The following is a 25,957-nucleotide window of genomic DNA, read 5'->3' on the forward strand; positions in this document are numbered from 1 at the left end:
TTAATTAATTAATTAATTTTATTTATTTGGCTACGTCTGGTCTTAGTTGTGGCACATGGGATCTTTCGTTGTAGCACACAGGCTTCTCTGTAGTTGTGGCACGCGGGTTTCAGAGCACGTGAGCTCAGTACTTGCTGCGCACAGGCTTAGTTGCCCCACAGCATGTGGGATCTTAGTTCCCCGACCAGGCATCAGGGATCGAATTGAACCTGCATCCCCTGCACTGGAAGGTGGATTCTTTACCACTGGACCACCAGGGAAGTCCCTCATGCCAGTTGCTTTGGTTCCAGTTTGACCCAGTTGATTCATTCCAATTGACACCAGTAGACAGTGGGTTCTGCTTCTTCCTTTGTAGATACTTTGTTTTCATCATTGCTGAATGTTACTATATTTATTTACCTAGAGCTAAAAGCCCCTTGAAGAAATCACCACAACCACTGGAGGAGATGGGTGTTCCTGGCCTGGCATGTTCTGGAAACCTCCTTCCTCCAGACTTCCTCAGCCTCAGTGCCCCCCAGGGCCAGGCCAGCAAGCAGTGTTCCTTCCCCTCTCTGGGAGGGGACAACAGTGAGGAAATAGGTAATAGCAAAGTTAGTAAATGCTTCCTGTGTGCAAAGTACTGGTCTAAGACCTGAGCATGGGGTAACCACCTTCCTCCTCATATTAAGTGGGCAGGGTCATGGTAAGATGCTCATTTTTCAGATGAGGAAAATGAGGCACAGAAATGCTCATTCATTGGTCAAGGTCATGCAGCTAGAAAGGACACAGTCAGGAGTTAAATCCAGACCTTTGACTCTAAGCCCGTTTTCTTAATTCTTCGCTCTAAGGATACTCAATAATATCCACTGCAGTGTTCAGTGAGCTCTTCCATACATCCCCTCCTTTGGTGCCCATGGCAACCCTGTGAGGTGGGTATTGTCATCAACCCCATTTACAAATGAGGAAACCAAAGCTCAAGGCATGGCAGTGACTTGCCCAAGGTCCCGTGACTGGGGACTAGTGGAACTGGGACTCAAGTCCACATCCTGCAACCCCAACACCCCGCTCTTCCCCTGCCCTGCCGTGCTGCTGAGCAGAACACTGGGCTTGTGCAGAAGTGGTACTTTCGAATAAACTGAACCCAAAGTTGCAGTAAAGCTGCTAAGTAGGCAAGAGCATAGGAAGAAAGAAAGTCCAGCTTTCTGAGAAGCTGCAGCAGCCTGGGGGAGCCTGGTGGCTGAGTGGAGGTGGTGGGAAAGGGGTGAGACCAGAGACTGGTGCCCTGGTGGCCCAGACAGAAAGGCCTCTTTAAGTCCAATGCCCAGAGAAGTCTGGTGTCCAAGAGAGAGGCAAGAATCTGGTGCTGGCCAGAGTCGCTCAGAGAGAACAGAACATGTCGGTTGGGCGCAGAGAGCAGCCAAGGGCAAGGACAAGCCTGCATCGCTCTTATAATCTTGAATTTTTAGATAACAGGGGACTCTTGGACTTGTTTGAAGGCAAAAAGGATAGGCTGTTGCTGGAACAAGTTGGGGAGCAAGCCTCCCCAGAACTGGAGAGGGGACAGATTTCTTAGGGCCAGGTGGGGAGGGGACACCCTTTCATCGTAGGATGGACAAGAAAGGTGCAGCCAGAGATCACGCTTCTCTTTCGCGAGCACTTATCAAGGTGTGTGTGGACTCAAGTCACCTGCTGACTGTGAGTGTAGAGAGGACATTTTTGTCTTTCAAACACAAGTTCATTTAAATATTAGGACCACAATTGTTTGGCAAATACAACAGCAAGTTATTATATATGAGGACCTTATAGAACGTTTATATTCTGTTTACATTACTTCCTAAAAACACACAACAGAAAATATACCAGCTAAAGTGAAAAGGGAAATTTATTTTCAGGTTACACCGGCATCCTATAGGCCCTGGGAGCCCAAGTGCAGCCAGGAACCAGACACGATGGTTCTCCTGTCATGCCCAGGACAGGAGAACCATCAGGAAGCCTAGCTTCTCCACACACAGCACACTGAGGATGGCCCTGCACGGGCACGACTTTACTCTCTTTTGTTCAAGGAACCAGCCCAGAATGAAAGTATCAGGATTGTTTCTCTTCTTCAGGGGACAAAAAAGAAAAAAGCAGTTCAAACTGGCTTAAAGTAATTAGGGAATTTAGTGGCTCAAATAACAAACAATTCCTGGCCCACTGGATCCAGGTGGTCACACGGCACCACAGGAGGCACCTCTCCCTCCACTGGTACCTGTGCTGGCTCCAGTCTCTGCTGGCTCAGCCCTCTTGGGACCAGATGACTAACAGGAACTCTGGTTCTCCGAGAGTCCCAGCAAATCTCAGGATGGGCTGCGGGTAAGCCCAGCATTGGTCACATGCCCACTTCTGACCCACTCACGTCCAGATGGAAGGAAATGTTCATTGGCCAGACCTGGGACATATGCCTGGTCCTAGCGCCACAGCTGAAGTCAGTCCCACCCCAGACACAGAACAGTAAAAGCAAATGCTACAGGAAGTTCACTGTTTGCTGGGCACGGTTTTAAGTGCTTTAGATAACTCATTTTAACCTCAGCTTACCGTCTTTGTTTACTAATTTAATCAGCACATTATCCCCTTTTTATAGCTGGGGAAATTGAGGTGCAGGTGAACGTGTCTTAGCCAAGGTCTCACAGCTAGTTGCAGCTAAGACACAGGGCTGGGATTTGACCCGGACTCTTGGGCCCCAGAAGCTGGGCTCTTGACCATTAGCAAAAGGGGACTAATACCAACAAAACGGGAAATGGGTATCGAGCTAATAGAGATAATAACAAGAGATGTCCAATAGCCACCCTGAACTCTCGCTCTGCAGAGGGAATTATCTGTCCAGCCCGAGTTGGGTATCCACCTTGGCCCAGGGCAGGATCACACTGTACCAAGGTGGCTGCATTTACTGTGACCTTGTACATGGACTAGTTCCAGAAAACAGGAGGGATAAAAGAATAAGCTCCCTTCTACCACTATTCTCTAGCGAGGTGTCATATGATTGGGGAAAGGCAATTGTAGTCACAGGGATAAAAATAAAAAGCTATCAACTAAAAGACCCTGGGCATAGTTATTCTACCCCACCCTAAATTCTGCTCCCCGCAAGGGGTGAGTGGGTAAGAAGGGTCCAAAAGCCTGCAGGTACCTGGGGGAACTGTGGAGCTGGAGGGGATGCCCAAGCACAGTCCGTTTCAGTTGTCTGGGTGCAGGAGAGGACCAGGGAATGAAGCCCAGTCCCGACTGCTATAAAGAAAAAGCACACAGATTTACAGATTGTTATGTTATGACTGAGCCACGTTGGGGATTTACAGATAATGCAAAGTGAGTCTACCTTTTGCACGTCTCCCACAAGACTGTCCTAAGTAGGAAAACAGTCTTCAAGCCTTAGAATCACAGTTGGATAAAGGCGGTCAGTAGTTTCAGGTGATGCTGGCAAGGGGGAGGGGGACAGGTGTGGGGCAATTAAGGTGTCATTATGAGCTAGGCGGAGCTCCAAAAAAGGATGACTTTACTGAAACTAAGCCACCCACACTAAAAGCTCCTACCTGTTTTGAAATTTCCGTCCCTTTCACACCTGTGTTCTGACAGCTTCTGCTGAGTTATACTACATAACAAACCCCAGTCTCAATGGTTAGCTCAACAAAGGTTTATTTCTCATTCGTGGCTCACATATTTTACAGGTCGTTTGTGGTTCTGCTCCACCTGGGGATGGGGTTAGGGAGCATCCCCATCTGGGGCCTGAAAAGGGAAAAGGCGCAATCCTGCTGTGGCTCATAGGTGGCAAATGTCATTTCCACCCACTTTCTATTGGCCAAAGCAAGTCATGTGGCCAAGCCTGACTTCAACAGGGTGGGTAGACATCCCTCCTTTGGGAAGGGTCAACTAGGACAGGTCTGTAGAAGGCGGACTGGGTGCTAAAAATAATGCAGTCTACCACATGCCCAATTTGTTTTCGAGGATTAAAAATTTGCAAGTATTCACAGGGAACCACTGGCTGTTTTGGTTTATTCTGATAAAAATAGAGCTGCATTAAAAAAAATAGAGGGCTTCCCTGGTGGCACAGTGGTTAAGAACCTGCCTGCCAATGCAGGGGACACGGGTTCGAGCCCTGGTCCGGGAAGATACCACATGCCGTGGAGCAACTGGGCCCATACGCCACAACTACTGAGCCTGCACTCTAGAGCCCATGAGCCACAACTACTGAGCCCGTGAGCCACAACTACTGAAGCCCACGTGCCTAGAGCCCATGCTCTGCAACAAGAGAAGCCACCACAATGAGAAGCCTGCGCATCTCAACGAAGAGTAGCCCCCGCTCGCCACAACTAGAGAAAGCCCGTACCCAGCAACAAAGACCCAACGCAGCCAAAAATAAATAAATAAAATACATAAATTAAAAAAAAAATAGAGCTGCACTTAATGTTTACGGAACAAGTAGACATTAAGTGTCTACATGAGTTGCATATGTTCCTAAACATTCTTTCTGGTGCTCCCTGAGCCAAATGCTACCAATCAGAACACTGGCTGGGTTAAAGGACACTCTTGTCTAATTCTAACAAGGAAAAGCAAATGACAACTTTCTAGATAAACTGTAAGTAAATATAATGAGGCAGATGTCCTATGTCAGTTTAGTGGAGTGCTGGAGAGGTTGGGAGGTTTGGTTTTGTTTCGTAAAGTCCTATGTATGATTTCAGCAGAAACCATGGAGAGCAGGGAGAAGGAATGGGGGAGGGGCACAATCTGTGATAGGCTTTATGGATGAGGAACCTGGGATCTTGGGATGTTTATAGTACAGGTAACCCTTAAGCAACAAGAGGGTTAGGGGTGCTGACCCTCTGTGCAATCAAAAATCTGCATATAACTTATAGCCAGCCCTTCCTATCCGCAGTTCCCCTGTATTCTCAGGTTCAACAAACTGCAGGTCACGTAGCACTGAAGTATTTACTATTGAAAAAAATCTGACTATAAGTGGACCAGCATGGTACAAACCCATGCTGTTCAAGGGTCAATTGTAATTACTCAAGGTCATACCAATTAAACTGTCAGAGGCAGAATTTAAATTTTCATAGTTCCTCTGGCTCCAAAGCACATCCTTTTTCTTGTGCCCAGTGATGGCTCCCCAAAGGAAAGGGACAAAGAGGAAAAGAGAAAATAAGGAGACGGGAGGTTTAAAAAAAGGAAAGTTGAGAGGGAGAAGCAACACAGAGAAGTAGAGGAGGTAAGAAAGAAAGGAGATACTAGGAGAGAAAAAAGGAGAAGGAGAGAAGACCAAAAAAATAAAAAATAAAAAAGGAAAAAATGAATCATAATATTGAAGGAGAAGAATAAAGTTGGAGGACTGATACCATCTAACTTCAGACTTACTGTAAAGATGTAGTAATGAAGACAGTGTGGTACTGGTGAAAGAACAGACAGATGGAGCAGAATAGAGAGCCCAGGAATTGACTCATATAAATACAGTCAAGAGATTTTTGACGAAGTGGCAAAGGCAATCCTAGGGAGAAAAAGGTAGTCTTTTCAACAAATGGTGCCGGAACAACTGGACATTCACATGCAAAAAACAAATCTAGACACAGACCTATACCCTTCACAAAAATTAACTTGATATGGATCACAGACTGAAAAATTAAAATGTAAAACTATAAAACTCCTAGAAGATAACACAGGAGAAAACCTAGATGACCTTGAGTAAAGTGATACTGTTTTAGGTATAATACCAAAGGCATGATCCATGAAAGAAATAATCGATAAGCTGAACTTCCATTAAAATTAAACATTTCTGGGGACTTCCCTGGCAGTCCAGTGGTTAAGACTCTGCGCTTCCACTGCAGGACGCATGGTTTTGATCCCTGGTGGGGGAACTAAGATCCCACATGCCATGTGGTGCGGCCAAAAAAATAAATAAAATAAATCAGGGCTGGAAGCCTAATGAGACACAAAAATGAGAAGAAGTGAAACAAAATTAAACACCTCTGCTCTGTGAAAGAAACTGTCAAGAGAATAAGAAGGCAAGCCACAAACTGGGAGAAAATATTTGCAAAAGACACATCTAATAAACGACTGTTATCTAAAATATACAAAGAACTCTTAAAATTTAACAATAAGAAAACAATCATATTTTAAAATGTCCAAACAACAGGTACATGAAAAAGAGCTCAACATCACTAATCATCACAGGAATGCAAATCAAGGCCACAGTGAAATATCACCTTACACCTGCTGAATGGCTATTATCAAAAAGATAAGAGATAACAAGCATTGGTGAGAATGTGGAGAAAAGTGCCTTGTGCACTGTTGGCAGGAATGTAAATTGGTAAAACCACTATAAAAAACAGTATGGAGGTTCCTCAAAAAATTAAAAAGTAGAACAGAATTACCATATAATCCAGCAATCTCACTTCTGGGTACATATATCCGAAGGAAATGAAATCACTGTCTTAAAGAGATATCAGCATTCTCATGTTCAATGCAGCATTATTCACAATAGCCAAGACATGGGAGCAACCTAAGTTCCATCATCAGATGAATGAATGAAGAAAATGTGGTGTGTGTGTATACACACACCCCCACAGGGAATATTATTCAACGATAAAAAAGAAGGACATCCTGCCATTTTCGACAACATGGATGACCTTGAGGGTATTATGGTAAGTGAAATAAGTCAGACAGACAAATACTATATGATACAAATACTCACTTAAATGTGGAATCTAAAAAAAAAAAAAAGGAGTCATAGAAATAGAGAACAGATTGGTGGTGGCCAGAAGCAGAGGATGGGAGGTGGGGGAAATGGGTGTAGGTGATCAAAAGGCACAAACTTCCAGTTATAAGTTCTGGGGATGTAATGTACAGAATGGTAACTGTAGTTAACAATACTGTTTTGTACATTTGAAATTTGCTAAGAGAGTAGATCTTAAAAGTTCTCATCACAAGGAAAAAAACTGTAACTATGTGAGGTGAGGGATATTAACTAAGCTTATTGTGGTAATCATTTTGCAGTATTTACATATATCAAGTCATTATGTTGTATACCATAAACTAATACAATGTTATGTATCAATTACATCTCAACAAAACTGGAAAAAAAAGATGCTCTATATCATATGTCATTAGGGAATTGCAGATTAAAACAACAGCGAGGTACCACTACAAGCCCATTAGAATAGCCAAAATCCAAAACACTGACAACACCAAATGCTGGTAAGGATGTGAAGCAACAGGAACTCTCAGTTCTGGTGGGACTGCAAAATCGTACAGTCATTTTGGAAGACAGTTTGGCAGTTTCTTATAAAACTAAACACACTCTTATCATATGACTCAGCAATGATGCTCCTTGGTATCTACCCAAAGGAGCGGAAAACTTATGTCCACAAAGAAGCCCGTACAGGAATGTTTACAGCAGCTTTATTCATAATTGCCAAAACCTGGAAGCAACCAAGATGTCCTTTAGTGGGTAAATGGATAAACTGTACTACATCTATACAGTGGAATGTTTGTCATTCAGCACTAAAAAGAAATGACTACCAAACAATGAAAAGACGTGCAAGAACCTTAAATGCACACTAAGCAAAGGAAGCCAATCTGAAAAGGCTACATACTGTATCATTCTAACTACATGACATTCTGGGAAAGGCAAAACTATGGAGAGTTAAAAAAAAAAAAAATCAGTGGTTGCCAAAGGTTATGGAGGAAGGACGGATGTGTAGAGGACCGAGGATTTTCAGGAAGTGCAACTACTCTGCATGATACTATAATGGTGGATACATATCTTCTACATTTGTCCAAGCTCATAAGATGTACAACACCAACAGTGAACCCCCCTGTGTAAGCTGTGGCTTTTGGGTTCTAATAATGTGTCAGTGTAGGTTCACCAATTGTAATAAATGTACCATTCTGGTGGGAGATGTTGAGAAGGGGGGAGGCTGTGTATGGGGCAGGGAGTGTTTGGGAAGTCTGTACAAATCTCTGCCAATTTTGCTGTGAACTTAAAACTGCTCTCAGAAATACATTTTTAAAAAGTTAAAAATGGGCTTCCCTGGTGGCGCAGTGGTTGAGAGTCCGCCTGCCGATGCAGGGGACGCAGGTTCGTGCCCTGGTCCGGGAAGATCCCACATGCCGCAGAGCGGCTGGGCCCATGAGCCATGGCCACTGAGCCTGCGCGTCCGGAACCTGTGCTCCGCAACGGGAGAGGCCACAACAGTGAGAGGCCCAATTAGCTTAAAAAAAAAAAAAAAAAAAAAAAAAAAGTTAAAAATGAATAATTGGGCAAAGCAAAGAAAGAAAAAAATGTAAAAGACCTTCACTGGTGACCTTCAAAGTTCACTTCAAGCCATCTTTGCAGCCCCAGGTCCCAGCCTTCTAAGACCTGGACAGAGAGAGGGGAACGCCCCCAGCGGGATGTGAGAGGCGAGGAGAGGGGGTGGTCTAGGCCTGGCCTGAGCCTCTTACCGGTGGCTGGCGGCAGGAATCACCCGGGAAGCTCTGAAAAACAGGAATGCTCGGGCCCCAGAGCGCACCAGCTGAGCCTTTCCGGTGGCAGCGTCCAGCTCTGCGGAGTTGAAAAGCGCTCCAGTTCATCCTAACGTGCAGGCAGAAATGAGAATCGCCATGAGAGAGCGGCGGCCGGCGGGGTCGCGGGTCAAGGTCCGAGAAGAAAAAGAAACCTTCCCGGGAGAAGGATGCGCCCCCCACCCCGTCCCCCAGCGCGGTCACATTCCTGGATGTTCACTCCAGCCGCACGCTTCCCAGGGGCCTGCGGCCAGATGCCACACTCTCAGCAGCTCTCACCTCAAGAACAGGTGTCCCGAGGGCAGGTGCGCTCACCTTCTGCCCCGGGAGGAGGGAGACCGAGTCCGTGACTGGGGCCGACAGCGCGCCCCGCCCCGTGTAACAATCCAGTCCCGTGAGCCACGTGCGGGCTCCGCGAAGGGCTTGGTCACGTTTTCCACTCTATTGGCGCGAAGCGCGCGATTACACCAATTCGGACTTCACTTTAGTGACACGAATACGGATGGGTGTGACAAGCACACACCTTGAAAAACACACACAAAAAAGGCGCGCGGGCGAGAACGAGCACACATTCAAGTGGACCCAGCGCCTGTCCAGCGCCAGGCGGGTGGCTTCCGGGTTCCCGGTCGTCATGGCATCCACGGCCTCCGCGCACCCCCCACCCCCCGCGCCTCCGCACCTAGCTCTCCCGGCCAGCTCTGCCCTCGGCAGCCCGAGAAACTGACTTGGGGGCCCAAATACCTTGGGGACCCATGCGGAGGGAGCACCGCCTTCGCCCCGCCGCGGCATCCCCGCTCCGGGCCCCTGCCCCACACCCGCCACTCCGCGCCGCCGGCGCTCGGGGAGCACTTATCCGGGGAAGGCTGGGAACCGGAAACGCGCCCCGGCGCGGGCCCCCCGCCCGCCCGCACGCACGCCGGTCTACCGGCTCTATGGCCCTTTAAGGCGGATGTTTCCGCCGTCGACCTGGGGGCGGGGAAAGCGTCGCGCGCACCAGGCGGGGGCCGCCTCCGGAGCCGTAAGTGGAGGCGAGGCGGAGCCGCGCACCCTAGCGTGTGGCGGGCCAGCGCCTCTGGAGGGGGGCCCCTCTCCAAGGTCCCGCCCCTACCTCGCCTGTTCCCGCAGCTCCGGGGCCCGCGGAAAGGAAGTGCGTACCTGTCGGCCCTTCAGTGGGGCGGGCGGGGGCAGGTTGGGCGACTCTGGGGAGGCCTCCGAGCCGCGGGTGCCCGAGCCCACGCGGACCCGGGGTCTCGCTACCCGCGAGCGACTCGGAATCTACGAGTGTCTTTCACTTTCAGTCTCCAGGAAGTGGAACTGCGTCGACCGTGTATCTCCAGCTGGTGTCGTAAAGCAGGATAATCATATCGTTAACCCCCAGTTTAAGTTTAGGTTCGAGTCCGTGGTGGTCGCAATTGAACGCACCGATTTAGAGGGAGTGAGGGAAGAGCAAAACACGAAAAAATGCCCTGCAGACCGCAGCGGCTTGCAGCCGCAGTCCACGCGGGCCCGGGCAGTTTAGGAAGCGGTACTTTCTCCGCGGCCCCGGGTTGTCACCTCCGCTTCGCTCACTCTTACCCCGCTGCAAATTCACTGAGTGGTTACAGCTGAGTGCATAGCCATCCCGCACCTTTGGCGTGAATTCCCAGCGAAATCTCACTTCCCAGGAGAGCCAGGCAAAAGGAATTAGACAAAGGCTTCCCGCAACCCCGTTTCTTCTTTTGAACTTGTAAAACGGCCTTAAGAAGCATTTGGAGCTACTAGAGAGAGAATGCATTTTCTGGCTAGAACCTCACTCAGGATTCTTTTGCCTCACAGCTTTGAGCGAGCAGAGAGCTGGGCGCGGGCGAGATGGCCCTGGTGCCCTATGAAGAGACCGCGGAAATGGGGCTGCAGAGATTTCACAAGCCTGTTGCCACCTTCTCCTTGGCAAACCACACGATACAGATCCGGCAGGACTGGAAGCAACTGGGAGTCGCAGCGGTGGTTTGGGACGCGGTAAGTTAGCCCCAGGGCCTCTGAGCATCAGCAATTGATTATAAGACTGGTCTTTATTTTTAAAAAGTAACAGCTTTATTGCGTTGTAATTCACATACCGTACATTTCACCTATTTAAAGTGTGTGTGTGTGTGTTTTTAAGTAAGTTCACAGAGTGGTGCAACTATCACTACTGCTCAATTTTAAAACATTGCATCCCTCCACCCGTTCCAAAAAAAAAATAAGTCCTACCCATTAGAATCACTTCCCTGCTCCCTCCCCACCAAATAGATTGCATTTGAAGGGTGAAGAAAGACAACTGAAAGAAATTAAATGACTTACCAGTAATTTACCCAGCAGGGAAGAGGGAGGACTGGAAGGAAAGCTGGGGCCCCTAGCTGCTTTGGACAATAATTATTCAGTTAGTTTTTAAGTTTAACATTGCACAAAGAATATTGTAAACTGACAAAGCCAAAAATGAAGATCATGTGTTTTCTTTAAGTTTTCCATAGTTGTAATGATCAAAAATTATACTATAATTGCTGCTTTACTTTTTTCTCTCCCAGCACTGTACTTTCAGCTGCTTGTGACAGAGACTTGCCCTAAGCATCTAGCCACACCTGGGATTCGGTGGGAGCTCAGTGAATGTTGGATAAATGATTGGTGTAGATACAATTTTACAATCTTAATATTGTATCAGGGGTGTTAGAGAAACACTTAGGAATAAAAGTCTTGATATATCATAACCCAGTAATACCACTTCTAGGAATCTGGTCCAGGGTAACTACAAGAAAAGTTTTCTCAGAAAGAGTAATAAAGATGCATAACAGTGAGGAATGGGCGAATCTCCTACATTCTCACCAAGAAGAGGAATTGCTAAGTACGCTAATAGTATGTGGCCATAAAGAACAAATTATATTTTAAAATTACGTTATATGCTAATAGTATGTGGCCATGAAGAACAAATTATATTTTAAAATCACGTTAACAGTATACAATGATTTATAGAGTTATAGGCAAATGCTAACTCACACATCAAGTCCAAACCTTTGGCTAAAACTTACCTTTTGATGCCCAGCTCCTCTGGGGTGATGAGCGTTAGGGACGCAGGAGAGTAGGAGAGAGGGAGGAAACTCCAGGAGCCTTGGTGCTGCTCTGCTTTTTCCCTTTGGTTGTGGCCTTGCTGATTTGAACTTGGTTTAGGAACTGGACTTTCCTTTAAGCAGAATCACAGAGACTGTTCATGTCAGCTCTACCAGAGTGATTTTATAAACCTCGAGTGTAAAAATGCTGTGACACAGTAAGAAATTAGCCTTCCCAGATTCAGCAGGACCCTATCCTGGGTGGGCAGTTTCTCTGACCACTGCTGTCCATCATAAGGGCCTCTGGTGGGGCCTGGGGCAGCTGTGCTGCAGAGCTCGGTGTCTGTGCTTGCTCCAGGTGACCTCCCAGCAGCAGCTGAGTTCCTGTGTGAGCTGTTACACTGGGAATTGAACCTTGAGGTGGGAGGGGGGTATGTGATGTCTTCTTGGAGCATGTAGCCTGCTTGAAACCCTTCAGGCCCTAAAGCGCTTGTTGACCTAAATTGTCATGCTGTGTTTTGACTCAGGCTGTCATTCTGGCCACGTATCTGGAGATGGGAGCTGTGGAGCTCAGGGGCTGCTCTGCCGTGGAGCTGGGTGCTGGCACGGGGCTGGTGGGCATGGTGGCTGCCCTGCTGGGTGAGTGTGACACATGGCTCACTCCTGTGTGAGTGGAACTCATGGAAGGGCACCTTTTCCTGACACAGAGCTCATTGTTAGTTTCCCTCTTATTGGGTTACTTTTCTCCCCCTGTACTTATTATGAGTCACAGGCCAACTGTAGTGCTCTCAACTCCAGGAAGGCTAATTCCTTCTCTCCCTCTCATCCTATTATTTATACTTCTCACGGGAGATTGCTTTGCCCACTTCACTTCTGTGATGCCCATAATATGATCTTAAGGCAACTGAGTTCAAAGAGAATTATCTTATTTGTGTACATAGCTTTTTACTGTTTAGGTGCTGTCTCTGTACTCTCGGATTTAACCCTAGGAGGTCGGGAGAGCAGATAGTCTCTTACTTCATTGCTGAGGAAGCTTTGCTGGTTTTTTTCTTTTAGGGAGGGCTGGCCCCCCCTGAAGTTTGTACTGACATCTATTAAACAGTGTGCAGTTCTGAAATGATACCAAGGTTTGTCGGTTTTTGCTTGGCATACAGACATTAGTTTAGGCCTGGAGTATTTTTAAGCTTCATTTCTATTTTATAATTCATTGTTGACTCTTTTCTACAACTTCCTGCTCATACATTTCAAGCTGTGCCTTGATTGGATAGACCAGCCTCTGAGATACAATGTATAATATTCCCCACTTCAGTGTTGTCACCTGGAGCTCTTGTTAAAATGCAGTTTCTGCTTCTATAGGTCTGGGGTGGGGCCTGAGAGCCTGCATTTCTAACAAGCTCCCAGGTGATGATGATGATGCCGTAACTGCTGGTCCTCAGACCACACTTGGGTGGTCAGGATCTAGAGTTCCATCAAGTGTGTACAGGTACTTGAGCACCCACTAAAGCCCCACTTTTGTCCTGTCCTTTTTCTGGTAACATATCTTTTTCAGTATTCCTTTCTCTGTTTAGATTTTGCCTGCCAGAATTTGATGGGGAGCACGGGCAGGAGTGGTGGGTGGAAGTGTGAACATAGAAACTGATGTAGGTCCATCTGTCTGACACCACAGCACTGTCAGCCACTGAGGAGGCCCTAGCCGATACACCACCTTTTGATCTCCTCAGGTTAACCTTATATTGTCCCTGTGTATGTTAGGTATATTTTTAATTTTCATTTTTCCAGTGAAGCTGGGATTCCGGGAGATTAAGCCACTTTCTGAAGTCCTGGTCAGTGGTGACCCGAGACTCAAACCAGGCTTGTCAGACACAGAGGCCCAGGTTCTTTTCTTTCCATGGCACTAACTCCCGTCTCTGTGATGTTTGAGAGGACTTACCTGGAAGGGGAAATGAGGTTTCTTCTGTCTCCTCCTGAGAACAGGGCCTCTTCACTGCTGTCAACACAGCAGAGCGTGGTGACCTGCAAAGGGTTAGAGGCCCACTTGGCTCTGACCTTTTTTTGTTTCAATTTAATTTTATTGAAGCACAGTTGATTCACGGTGCCGTGCCCACATCTGCTGCACAGGAAGGCAACCCAGCCACGCATACACACATTTTCCGTTACGGTCCATCACAGGAAGCTGAATACAGTTAGTTCCTTGTGCTACACAGTAGGACTCTGCTGTCCATCCATTCCACATACAGTAGTTTGGCATCTGCCAATCCCAAACTCCCAATACTTCCTTCCCCACCACCACGCCCTCAAATCCCCCAACCACAAGTCCACTCTCCACGGGCTCTGACCACCTTTAATTCTTACTAGCTATGTCACCTTGGGCAAGTTGCTGAATCTCTAAAGTTCAGTTTCCCAATAAACTGGGGATAATAACCATATTGACTGACCAGCGAGGATCAAATGAGAGCAGGCATAGAAATCTGTTAGGTCGGTGACGGGCACAAAGTAAATGCTCGACAAGTGTTCTCTGCATCTTCATTTCTGATCTAGAAATCTGGATCTGTGGGCTTGGGAAAGCCAGCATAAGGTTCTTCAAAGACCATCACAGAGCGAAGGACCAGTTAGTTGTTGCCACAAAAGATGGGGACTCTGGGAGGGGCGAGAACAGCAGAATGGCAGACAGTGTTCTTGTGGTTGCCCCGAAGCAGAATTAATGGCTCCCTTCTTTCTCTTCCCCACAGCGCTCGGTGTCCTCCGCCCCAGCTCTGTCACATTTCACTGTAGGCAGTTGTTTCATGTGTCTGTCTCTCCTGGCAGGCTGAGGCTCCTGAGGAATGGGGCCGTGTCTCGTTCTGTGTGTCCTTGGCCCTAGTACAGCAGCTGGCACACAGTAGATACCCAAATAGCTCTGGAATAAGAGATGAACTAGAAAATCATGAAAATTACTGTTTCTGTTATAAAAATGATATAACTCTATTACAAAAATAGCCCTGGAAGCAGTCTAAAAAAGAAAAACCCACCAAAGATTCTGCTTATTCATGACTTTGCAATATAATTACCATTAGCATTTTGGTGTATTTCCTCCTATTTCTTTTCTCCATCCGTATTTTAATCATAGTTATAATCGTGATTCCATACGTGTGCCTATGTGTGTGCATGTATATTTTCAGACATATATGATGTTTCATTTAACATGTCATGCACATTTCTCTGTGCTATGGCATGCTTTTCATGCTCATTATTTGTGGCTACAAAGTATTAGGCTGGAGAAATTTTGATGCTGAAACCTAAGAGTAAGAAAAAGTTAATCTCTTTAAAATGGAAACAGAACTAGAATAGGTAGTGCTTTGGAAATGTCAGAAAGAGGTTGATTGTTCCCCTTTTTAAACTATTTTCATTTTTTGTAACCTAACTCATTGATTCCCGACTCTGGGAAACACCCACCACGTGCCTGTCATGGTTCTAGAGCAGCAGGTCACTGCTCTCAGGAAGCATCCATTCTAACTCTTAACTGGGGCGAGAGCGGGGGGAAAAGACAAATTACATTAAAAAGCCTCCCCCGCAAATGGTCAATGATATGCAGAATGTTAATCTAGGGTGATGAGATTTTCTTGTTAAAAGAAAAAACAGCTGCTAATTCCTGGGCGGTTCCTGTGTTCTGGGTGCTGTGTCTTTATGGCCTTCATCCTCACCACAACCCGGCATAGTAGGTCTACTTGGAGCTCTTTTCAAAGTGTCGAAATGGAGGCTTAATAGATGTCAAGTAACTTGCCCAAGGTCAAAAGCTAATGGATTGGGGAGTTAGAATTTGAATCCAATTCTGACTCTCAAATCCTGGTTCTTCATTTGAAAACCTCTTCAGCCTTTATACTACTTGAAAACTATTCTTAGGAAAAAAAATCACATCTTAAAGACAGGGTTCTGTAAGTTGGGTTGGGGTCAGGAATCTGGATTTTAAAAGCTTCCCAGGCGATTTGATGCCCAACCAAATTTAAGGACCACTGTCTTAAATATAATGCTCAGCAAGAAATCGTCTTTTAGGGGCTTCCCTGGTGGCGCGGTGGTTGAGAGTTCGCCTGCCGAAGCAGGGGACACGGGTTCGTGCCCCGGTCCGGGAAGATCCCACATGCCGCGGAGCGGCTGGGCTCGTGAGCCATGGCCACTGAGCCTGCACGTCCGGAGCCTGTGCTCCACAATGGGAGAGGCCACAACAGTGAGAGGCCCGCGTACCACACACACACACACACACACACAAAAATTGTCTTTTAGTTTTCTGTAATTCCAGTGCAAGTCTCCACTGAACTTTCAACTTGTACGTTTAAATGAAAGCTGTTGATGTCTGTATGTGGCTATTTGTCAGCACGTGTTTAAACTTGAACTCTAATTCCCTTTCCAAACTTGTCCTTTCTCTTTTGTTCTGAGTTAACGTCACTATCCAAGTAGTCACTCAGGCCAACTCCTTGACCTGCCCTCCCCGCTGCCCCCCCCCGGCCCTTGAGCCCTGCTGGGTCTTTTAACTATTTCTTGATTCCACTTCTCCCTTTCCATTCCCACTGGCTGGCTGGAGTGCTCATCATTTGAGCACTCAAGATTCTATCCACATTCCCACCTGACCTTTCTACCTCTGTCTTATCAAACCCACTTTTCCCAATAGCTGTCAGTGTGGCCCATGTAAAATGCAGAAGTGATGGGGTGACCCTGTGCCTTCCCATTGCCTGCAGGCCAAATCCCAGGCTTCTTAGTGAGGCTCTGTCATCTCACTTTGCTGACTTTTTCAGCACAGTTGCACTGAGTGACGTTCCAGTGACACACACACTGCCTCTGGCCTGTCCCTTCTGCCTTGAATTCCCCTCTTCACCTCTCTCCTCTGGTTAATGCCACATCTTCCAAGTGTAAGCTCAGGTTTCCTTTCCTTCCGAAACCTTTCTTCGACCTCTGCTCCTCTCGAAGAATTTTTCCTTTGTGACCACATAATTTCCTATATTTCACTCCCTACCCTGCATCAGAATTACGTTTATGTGTGTCTCTCTCATGAGACTCTCAGTCCCTAGAGGGCAAGGCCTTTCTTACCCATCTCTGTATCTTTAGCGCACACTCTGTGCTCCAACATTTGAATAAATTCAGGCGTTGCTTACAAAACTAAAAACTAAAAGTAGTGACAAATGTTTACATGTTCTTTTTCCATTACCAAGTGAGTGACAGCAGGCTATATTGTCTTCTTGGGTCAGTTTCCATTAGTTTTTCATGAACTAAATATGGTCTCATCACCCTCCTTACCCAGCATAAATCTCACGGGCAGTCATTTTATTACCATCTTCACGTACCGTCAATACCCTGCACTTCCTTGCTTCATCCTCTTCACTGGGCTCAAAACAAGGTTACGTGCAGCTCTGCACTTGTTCCAGGCCTGCACCCAGGCAGCTGAATGTGGCTGGAGGAAACAGACGACTTCTGGGTCTCATGTTAAATTCCTGGCCAGGACCCTCTGGGGGGCTCTTCGGGCTGCTGAGGAGTCCAGCTCTGCTTCCCCTCTGCTGACCTCCAGTCCTCCTTTCTCCACTTTCACTCTCAGCTGATGACATTTCTCCTTATTTTACTGAGAAGATTGAAGCAATCAAGAGAACTTCTACAAGGTCCCGGCACTGTCTCTAACCACCCCCTGCGTCTGCATCCACGGTCTGCCTTTGTTCCTGATGCTGTATGCGGGTGCACTGTGGCTCCTCCCCGGGGCCAGCCCTCTCTTGCCTGTTCAAGGGTGGTGTTCCAGTGGTTCTCTTTCCTGCATTATCACTTTTCCCTCCTTCTACCTGATCATTCTAGTCAGCATACAAACTTGCGGTTATTCCTCCCATCCAAAAAGTAAAAAATAAAACTTAATAAGTGGCTGATTATAGTTCTGTAGCAGGATATGTATAAGTTGACCCTGGAATATCTTGTTGTACCAGGTAGCAAGGAAGCTATCGAGCATGACTGGGTTTGTGTCAAAAGTCCGTTGGCAGAAGATAGACGATTTGAACATCGATAATGATGGTGGCGTGGGTTTAAATACATCAGTTATGTTTAATGCATGAGTTCATGATACAACAACGCCAAAGTAAACCCAATCTGCCATCTTTGGAGGATACTTAGAAACCAACTCTTTGAAATCTGGTTTATAAAAGGGGAGAGCAAAATTTATCCTGCCTATTCAAACAATTCCTATTCACACAATTCCTCTACAAAATGAATAGCCAAGTAGTAATTGAAAGAAGCTTACTCAACAAATAAATGTAAAACGAATCTAATAAATTAAGGATCTGGGCATTGAGTATTTGTGGTTGCTCACATCACAAAAATAGAGCCTACCAGATATTACATCCTCTTGATGAAAAACACCACCACCACCTCCGAAACACTCTTGTTCAAAAAATCAGACTCAAATCAAACAAATTTACAGGGGATACAGAGCACAGAGGAACATGTCAAACTATACAAATGGCATAATCAGCCAAATCTAGACTGGGGGAAACTACAGGACAGATGATTTGTTTCTTCCCTAAATTGCAGGAGAATAAATAAATAAATAAATAGGGGAAACTGATAGATTAAAAGAAACTTAAGACATCCTGCATACCCTTCACCCAAATAAACAAACAAAAACTCCCAAAACAAAACCAGAGGCAAGATGATAATATTCTGTGAGCTGAATATTTGGGTGATAAAAATCGAGTAACTAGGGCTTCCCTTGTGGCACAGTGGTTGAGAGGCCACCTGCTGATGCAGGGGACACGGGTTCGTGCCCCGGTCCGGGAGGATCCCACATGCCACGGAGTGGCTGGGCCCGTGAGCCATGGCCGCTGAGCCTGCGCGTCCAGAGCCCGTGCTCCGCAGCGGGAGAGGCCACAACAGTGAGAGGCCCGCGTACCGCCAAAAAAAAAGAAAAAAAAATCGAGTAACTGGTTGCGGGAGTGATTGCCAGAGTCAGGAGAGTGGTTACTGCTGGGTGGCCTGTGTTTGGGACTTGGCCTGTGGTGGGAGTCTGGGAGCCGTGACAACAAGAAGGGAGCCTGCAGCTCGCCCACCTGCATCACTGTGGCCACCTCCTCACAGGTCTTCTTGCTTCTGGCCTTGCCCCACTGCTAGGACTTCTGTTAAAACCTAAGTCAGATCCCTAGTACTTCTGCTCAGCACGCTCCAGTGGCTTCCCGTCTCACTCAGAAAATGCCAGAGCCTTTTTGGAACTTAACCTGGGAAGCCCCAGCTGCACTGCCTCCCTTCGGTTACTTCTTCAACCTGTTGCTCCTCTCACTTTGTCTCCTCCTGCTTCATCCCTCCTTCCAGCCCCTCTAGCCTCCTCCTTGCCTGCCCCTGTAGGCCTTTGCACTTGCTCTTCTACTTGCTAGGAATCTTCTTCCCCCTGATATGCATTCGGTTATTCCCTCACCTAAGTCACCTTCTCAGTGAGGCCTTCCCTTTCTACCCAACTCTCTTACTTCCTGATGTTTTGTTTTGTTTTGTTTTTCCGTTACGCGGGCCTCTCACTGTTGTGGCCTCTCCCGTTGCGGAGCACAGGCTCCGGACGCGCAGGCTCAGCGGCCATGGCTCACGGGCCCAGCCGCTCCGCGGCGTGTGGGATCTTCCTGGACCGGGGCACGAACCCGCGTCCCCTGCACCGGCAGGCGGACTCTCAACCACTGCGCCACCAGGGAAGCCCCTTCCTGATGTTTTATGTCTCTCTTTCCTGCTTTATTTTTTTCCTTAGTGGGTGTCTCCAACTAACATACTAGATTTCCTACTTTTAAAAACACCTCTTGCTGCCTATCTCCTCACTTGAACGTAAGTTCTATGAGGGTAGGGGTTTTTCTCCCATGCTGTTGGTAGACACTTGGATGTTTGTAGAATTGATGGACATTATGGGGCATGGTCAACTGACGTTAAGATCCTACTGAAACTCCTGGAACACCTGGCAGGTTAGAAGTAGCCTCAGAAATCCCTGAGACAGGAGTTAGAGGAGGTCTCCATCTAAGAGCTATTAACAGGAACACTGAGGTGACATGCAGAAGACCAGATCACTCCAGTATTCCCAGCAGAGTACTCTGTAGACTGTTAGGAAATCCAGAGGTAAAGTTCTAAGTTAAACCAGGAAAAGGCTGTCTGTGATTTCTGTTATCAAGAGAGATGAAAAGTATCACTGAATTTTGCTCATCGGGCAGCACTCTGTCTAGCAGCAAATGGTCAAAGTGGTAGGTGCATGCATCTAACGACTTGCACATTTTCATAGTGTCACACTCAGGACTGAGTCAGATGTCAAACTGAATTACATACTGTCCTAATGTTACATGTCAAGATAAGAAACATTCAGTATAAGCTGCCACTGAAATGGTCTGGGATCCTCTTGGGGATTACCCATGAAGATTGCAGACTGAAGGATGCAGATGAGAAATAATTTTAGGAAAGAATGAAACATAATTTTTAAGTTTCAGAATTTATGGGGTCAAAACCAAGCAGGATTACATGTACTATAGTGTTAACACAATGTAGGTGAGGTATTTCAGGGCTGACCTTGTGTGGTTGCTTCTCCGGAAGGATACCTACCAGTTCAGACTTCTCTCGGTCATATTAGTTCAAAAAGTTGGATCTCTTAGTTCATGGTAAACAACCCTCAAGAAACAGATTAATAAAATATTGCCTCATTCATTTTACACATTGCAGGTAGAAACTTAGCACATAGAGAACATTACCTCACATTTTAACCTACAGTACTTTAATACAATCTAGTAATTTCTAACTTTACTATTTTTCAATAATTATGTATGAATTGCATGAATACATATAGATTGTCTGCTTCATGACAGCATAAGGAGAGGAAGACTGAGATTTCTTAGTAGCCAGTAAATCTTTTCCTTGATTCTTTTTAAAGCTTTAGCCCCAGAAGGGAACCTTTCCCGGTTTATGGTATCTTGTCATCCTCATAATCGTTTGCTCCCAGATTTTTCATCTTGGGACTCCATTTTACCCTGAGGCCTACTGACTTGAAGATGGTGACCTGATGAATGAAGTATAATGGTAGATACCTGTGAAGGCTGGGCCACTTCTGTCTGCACAATTCAGAAGCATCAGCTAGCTTGTCACCTGTATTTAATAGGCATAACTTCAGCAAACAGCAAGTGTGTCATAGAGGCAAACCAAAGTTTCACTTTTACCTACAGGCAGTAGGGAAGGAGCAGCTGGCCATGGTTCTGACATGTCACAGCTCTCCACGAAGGCATCATATTGTGTCTGTCAGGTGGAATACTTAGAGACACTCACCCTGCTCTTTAACTTGACCCCTCTACCTATTAGTTGTACTGATGTGTGCATTACTTTCTGTCCCATGTTCTAGGTGCTCATGTGACTATCACGGATCGAAAAGTAGCATTAGAGTTTCTTAAATCAAACGTTCAAGCCAACTTACCTCCCCATATCCTGCCCAGAGCTGTTGTTAAGGAGCTGACCTGGGGACAGAATTTGGGGAGTTTTTCACCTGGAGAATTTGACCTGATACTTGGAGCTGATATCATATATTTAGAAGAAACATTCACAGATCTTCTTCAAACATTGGAACATCTCTGTAGCAACCACTCTGTGATTCTTTTAGCTTGCCGAATTCGCTATGAACGGGATCACAACTTCTTAGCGATGCTTGAGAGGCAATTTACTGTGAGTAAGGTTCACTATGATCCTGAAAAAGATGTACATATTTACAAAGCACAGAAGAGAAGCCTGAGGGAGGAGTTGTAGTTGGCTATAATTTATGAGAATGTTGTCACTGTGTCAATTAAGGTCTTAGACTGGGAATATAACCATATGTAATGAAATGGCTTACTGTACAAAAAGTCTAACCAAAGGTTCTCAAAAGGCAAAGCAAATGTGCAGTTTTAAAACAAAGCACTTTGTCCCATTGCTGTGACTTCTTAGTTATGTTTTACTCACTCTGAAATTCAATTAACATTAAAGGAAAGTGTGCGATGTTGGTTTATGTTGTTTCTGTATCCCATACTGCTCCCTCTCAATAAACAATTTTCACTGATGCTGTGATGAAGGGTTGGTATAAAGGCATCTTCAAAGCAGTGAGCTTGTTTTGGTGAGGCTAGATCCTGCAAATCATTTAAAACACATTCTAAGACATACGGTTAGCCCAGTTTTCTAATTTTCTGAGTATAAAACAAGAGGTTTGGGCTTCCCTGGTGGCGCAGTGGCTGAGAGTCCACCTGCCGACGCAGGGGACACAGGTTCGTGCCCCGGTCCGGGAGGATCCCACATGCCGCCGAGCGGCTAGGCCCGTGAGCCATGGCCGCTGAGCCTGCGTGGCGGGAGGCTGTGCTCCGCAATGGGAGAGGCCACAACAGTGAGAGGCCCTCATACCGCAAAAACAAAAAAAACCCAAGAGGTTTAATGGACATTCCCTGAGCTGTTAATACTCTTGAAATCTTTTGTCTACTGCATTTAGGTCTTAAATACTTTTGGTTGTTTAAGATTAGGATGTGAGTTTTCTAAGGTCTCACATGCTTTCTGGCGTAATTTCGGATTTAGGTATATAAACAAAGGTGTAAGTCAAAGTAAAATTTTAGTTAGTTTTTGATAGCACCTAAAATCTTTTACCTCTATGTGCTGGGAATAGGTTATCTTCAAATCAAAAGCTATAGTTTCTCCCTTCAGCTTTACCCTTTGTCAAATGTTGTTTTTGTATTTCTTTCCTAGGCTTTCCCTGCCTCCTTATGCTGCATAGGATGACAATGAAAAAAAGTTTTAAACCTCATCCCACTATGGGAGGTTAGCTCCCCAAGTATAAGCTCCATCTGTATTGTACTGGTAATTGCTTACTCAATGTCTGTGCTCCCCAGAAGACTGTGAGCTTCTTGAGGGCCAGGAATGCTTCTGCCCCTTTCATTATAGCCTCCCCAGTATCTAGTATATCATAACCAAATATTTGTTGATTGAAAAAGATACATTACATTTAGACTGTATTGATCTCTGGGTTAATTGGTTGCTAAATTGTTTTATGATTATCTTTGATAGACTTTGTGAAGTCAAACACATACCCTGCCCTTTTTTCCCAATGTAAAAGCTTAAACAACAGCTTAAGCAGATTGAGATCCAAAGGATATTATAATCTCAGTATGGTATTTGGTACTAGAGATAGATTTCCTTCGTAAACGCTTAGAAACAAGACCTCCTCCCTCTTAACCTTTTAGTGAATATTTTGGAGGTGGAAACACCAAATACTTTGTTTTCTACACATATTTTAAATAGAGGTTTGGCTTTAATAAAGGTGAATTTAAAATTCTGAGATTGTGATGTACCGGTTCAACACAATTCTGATAAATGCACATGAAATTGAAATATCCACAGCTTACTGAATCCATAAAATGCCAGTACTGCACCATAGGCATGGAAGGTCTTTTAAAAAAAGTAAAATAAAAGCCCTGCAATATCAACAACACTATAATGAAAGACTAATCCCATCTAGGTATGATATTAGAAATGAAGATGCTAATTGGAGTTCAGCTGCTTTCCTTTAACATCCCTAACTTTGGAGAGAGGTATTAGAATGTCTTGGGGTGTCCATGGGGTGGGCAGGGAGCCTGGATGCTCTACCAAGTGAAATAAGCAGTGATCGGCTTCTTTTACATTTTCATAAAAACCAGTAAGACTCAGAAAAGGTTGAAGGTAATTCTTTCCCCTTGGCCTACAAATAGAAGAGGTGAGAAAAATTCAGCAGGAATACCTTGGTTGTCTAAGTGAAAATCAAATGATTTTTTTTGGCTTTGAGTTCAAAATGTGGCCACAGGTCCAGTTCCCTAGGGAAATAGACTCAGAGGTGAAGGTTAAGGTGCAGAACGTTTAAATGAGAATGCTTTCGAGAGCGACACCTCTGATGGAGTAAAAGTAGCGGGACTGGGAAAGAGGAAGAAATTGGGTTGGGATGCAGTCAGGAAAGTCCTCAGTGGAATTCAGAGCTGAGGTGGCCGGAAGCTGGGTATTGAGGCAGGGGGGTGGGACTTACATCCTTGTGTCGTCAGTCATTGGATGCAAGGAGCTGAACCTTGGGGTGAAGACAACACCTGAGAGACTCAGCTGAGAGCCATCAGCCACGAACATTCCCAGAAGCTGGGAAATGAGTGCTTCAGGGATGTGTGTGTGGGGATGGGGACATGAGACTATATCTGGATATTGTAGCACATTGTCCACTATAGATGTCAACGAAGTTGTGACATTTTTTACTTAGGAGAAAAGGATTAATTTATCCCATAAACGTGAATTTTAAGTGTGCTTGTTTTGTCTTCAAGTTAAGGTTAGAAATCTAGTCTCTGGACCTAGTGTACTAAGCCTTGATCCTCACATTGCTCAGTTTCTTCAAACTGTTATGCAGTTAACTTAGCCAGTGGGTATCAGTAGCTTTCTTCCCAGTTAAAATCAAATACCATGGCCAAGATGCTAAGTTAAAATATACATCAGGGCTTCCCTGGTGGCGCAGTGGTTGAGAGTCCGCCTGCCAATGCAGGGGACACAGGTTCGTGCCCCGGTCCAGGAAGATCCCACATGCCACGGAGCGGCTGGGCCCATGAGCCACGGCCGCTGAGCCTGCGCGTCCGGAGCCTGTGCTCCACAACGGGAGAGGCCCCAACAGTGAGAGGCCTGCGTACCGCAAAAAAAAAAAAAAATACATCAGATTCTTAGAACTAAAACTACAAAGTACGCTGTTTTCTAAGTAGTTACCTCTTAAGGGTATCTTGCTTTAGTTCATGATAGAACCATCTGAATCCATGGTACCATCTTCAGATAGTTTCTAGCGGTACATTTATTCTTTTATACTAAAGGATCAGAATTATAATCAATCAAAATACTTTATCTAAGTGAACTGAACACTAGATTGAAAACTGAGGGCAGAGTAACATTGTCTGAAATGTTTCATCTTACCAAATAGTTATGCTCCAATAAGACAAGGACCATACCTCATATTTATATTTCAAGTGTTAAGTGACCTCTTCATAAAGGGAGTTCAATAAACATATACTCATGAAAAATACAGATTCCTTTACAGATCAGTTGCCTTATTAAATTGCCTGTTGTCAGGGATATCAAAATATAAAGCATATTCTGAGTAACAAAATTGTTATGAACTTATATAAAAGATTCACTTCCAACATCATTTCTGTTTAATCTCTATGCTTTTATAGTGGTTGATAGAAGCATTTTCAGTCATTTTTGAAATCAAGAAGCAAAAATAACAGTTTAAGATACCTTTAAAAAAATTCAAGCACTCTATTTTTTTATTTTTTTGGCTGCACCACTCGGCTTGTGGGATCTTGGTTCCCTGACCAGGAATCAAACTGCGCCCTCAGCAATGAAAGTGCAGTCTTAAACCACTGGACTGCCAGGGAATTCCAACAATTTAAGATACTTTTAAAAATCACTTTTTCATGTACCAGTATTGGTTAGAGGTCCTAGACATAGTTGGTGAAACAGACGTGTGATTTATTTTAGTGTCAGAGAAAGTCGTAATTTTACTGCTCCCCAGAACCTCTACCAAGACAGAAGTAGCATTTTCAAGTTCTTTCACAAGAATGAGGTGAGACACTACAGTGAGTATTATTTCCCTGTTGTGGGAAACTGGAGACTTGGGTTCTCTTAGCACTGACGTGAACTTCAGAAAAAGCAGGGCAGTCCTCAGGGTCTTTTTTTTGCACTTTAAAAATTGAGGATTTGTTAGCTCAGAAGTTTCCTTCTGCTATAAAAATCATGTTATGCTTTTCTTTCTACAACCAGAGAAGGGTTAAAATTTAACACTAGAAAAGATGGCATACTGGAAAATTGTTTTCTAGATGGGAACAACTGTTTCTCAGGGAGATTAGAAGGGAAAACAGTATAACAGAGTTGAGAAAAGGAAGGGCCAGCTTTCTTTTTTATAACTTTGTGTAAGGCTGGTTCTGCTACTTCTAATTTTTTTTCGTATAATATATATATGAAGAGAGAGACTGTGAAGTTTGACATAAAAAATACTAACCAACATGACATTTTTATTAATTTAGCAGATTAATACTGCTTAGGAAACCACCTCCAAATATGAAGAAAACCATACTTAATAAGTTTCCACTTTTCAGTATCTATCCTGGAGATATACAAACTTGTATATATCTATACTAACTTGTATATATCTTAACAGTCAGCAGTTTCAAGCAACCTGAATGTCCACAAAAGAGGGTACTGGTTAAATAAACTATGCTGTAGATATACAATGGAATACTTCACACCTGTTAAACTGAGGTAGATATACATATACTGAAATACAACTATTGCCAAGACACATTCAGTGAAAAAAAGCACCATTTATATAAAAAAGGGAGAGGGAGAAAAGACATTTACGTTTGTGTGTATATGCACAGATTGTC

General features: G+C 45.1%; 2 protein-coding genes across 9 annotated transcripts in view; one reads left to right on the top strand and one right to left on the bottom strand.

Annotated features, from left to right (window-relative positions):
- Nucleotides 1-10,122, bottom strand: part of LOC309809342 (uncharacterized protein) — a gene marked incomplete at its 5' end in the record, with an annotated part of 71,945 nt that extends 61,823 nt beyond the window's left edge. The window contains 4 exons of the mRNA XM_082630405.1: nucleotides 8,443-8,572; nucleotides 9,244-9,572; nucleotides 9,658-9,777; nucleotides 10,105-10,122. Of these exons, the coding sequence (XP_082486531.1) occupies nucleotides 8,443-8,572; nucleotides 9,244-9,572; nucleotides 9,658-9,777; nucleotides 10,105-10,122 (597 nt within the window). The remainder of the gene's footprint in view (nucleotides 1-8,442; nucleotides 8,573-9,243; nucleotides 9,573-9,657; nucleotides 9,778-10,104) is intronic.
- Nucleotides 9,441-25,957, top strand: part of METTL21A (methyltransferase 21A, HSPA lysine) — a 57,634-nt gene continuing 41,117 nt past the window's right edge. For 3 of the 8 annotated variants that reach the window (XR_014294814.1, XR_014294815.1, XM_082629933.1), the window contains exons 1-3: nucleotides 9,527-9,649; nucleotides 10,318-10,497; nucleotides 12,086-12,197. Coding sequence is in view for 6 of the 8 variants with exons in the window: in XM_082629933.1 (XP_082486059.1) it covers nucleotides 10,351-10,497; nucleotides 12,086-12,197 (259 nt within the window). In the remaining 2 variants the exon portion in view is untranslated. The other 5 variants (XM_082629930.1, XM_082629928.1, XM_082629931.1 and 2 more) reach the window with 5 other exon arrangements.

The sequence above is a fragment of the Mesoplodon mirus genome, assembly GCF_964341445.2.
Source record: "Mesoplodon mirus genome assembly, chromosome: 8".
Lineage (NCBI taxonomy): Eukaryota > Metazoa > Chordata > Mammalia > Artiodactyla > Ziphiidae > Mesoplodon > Mesoplodon mirus.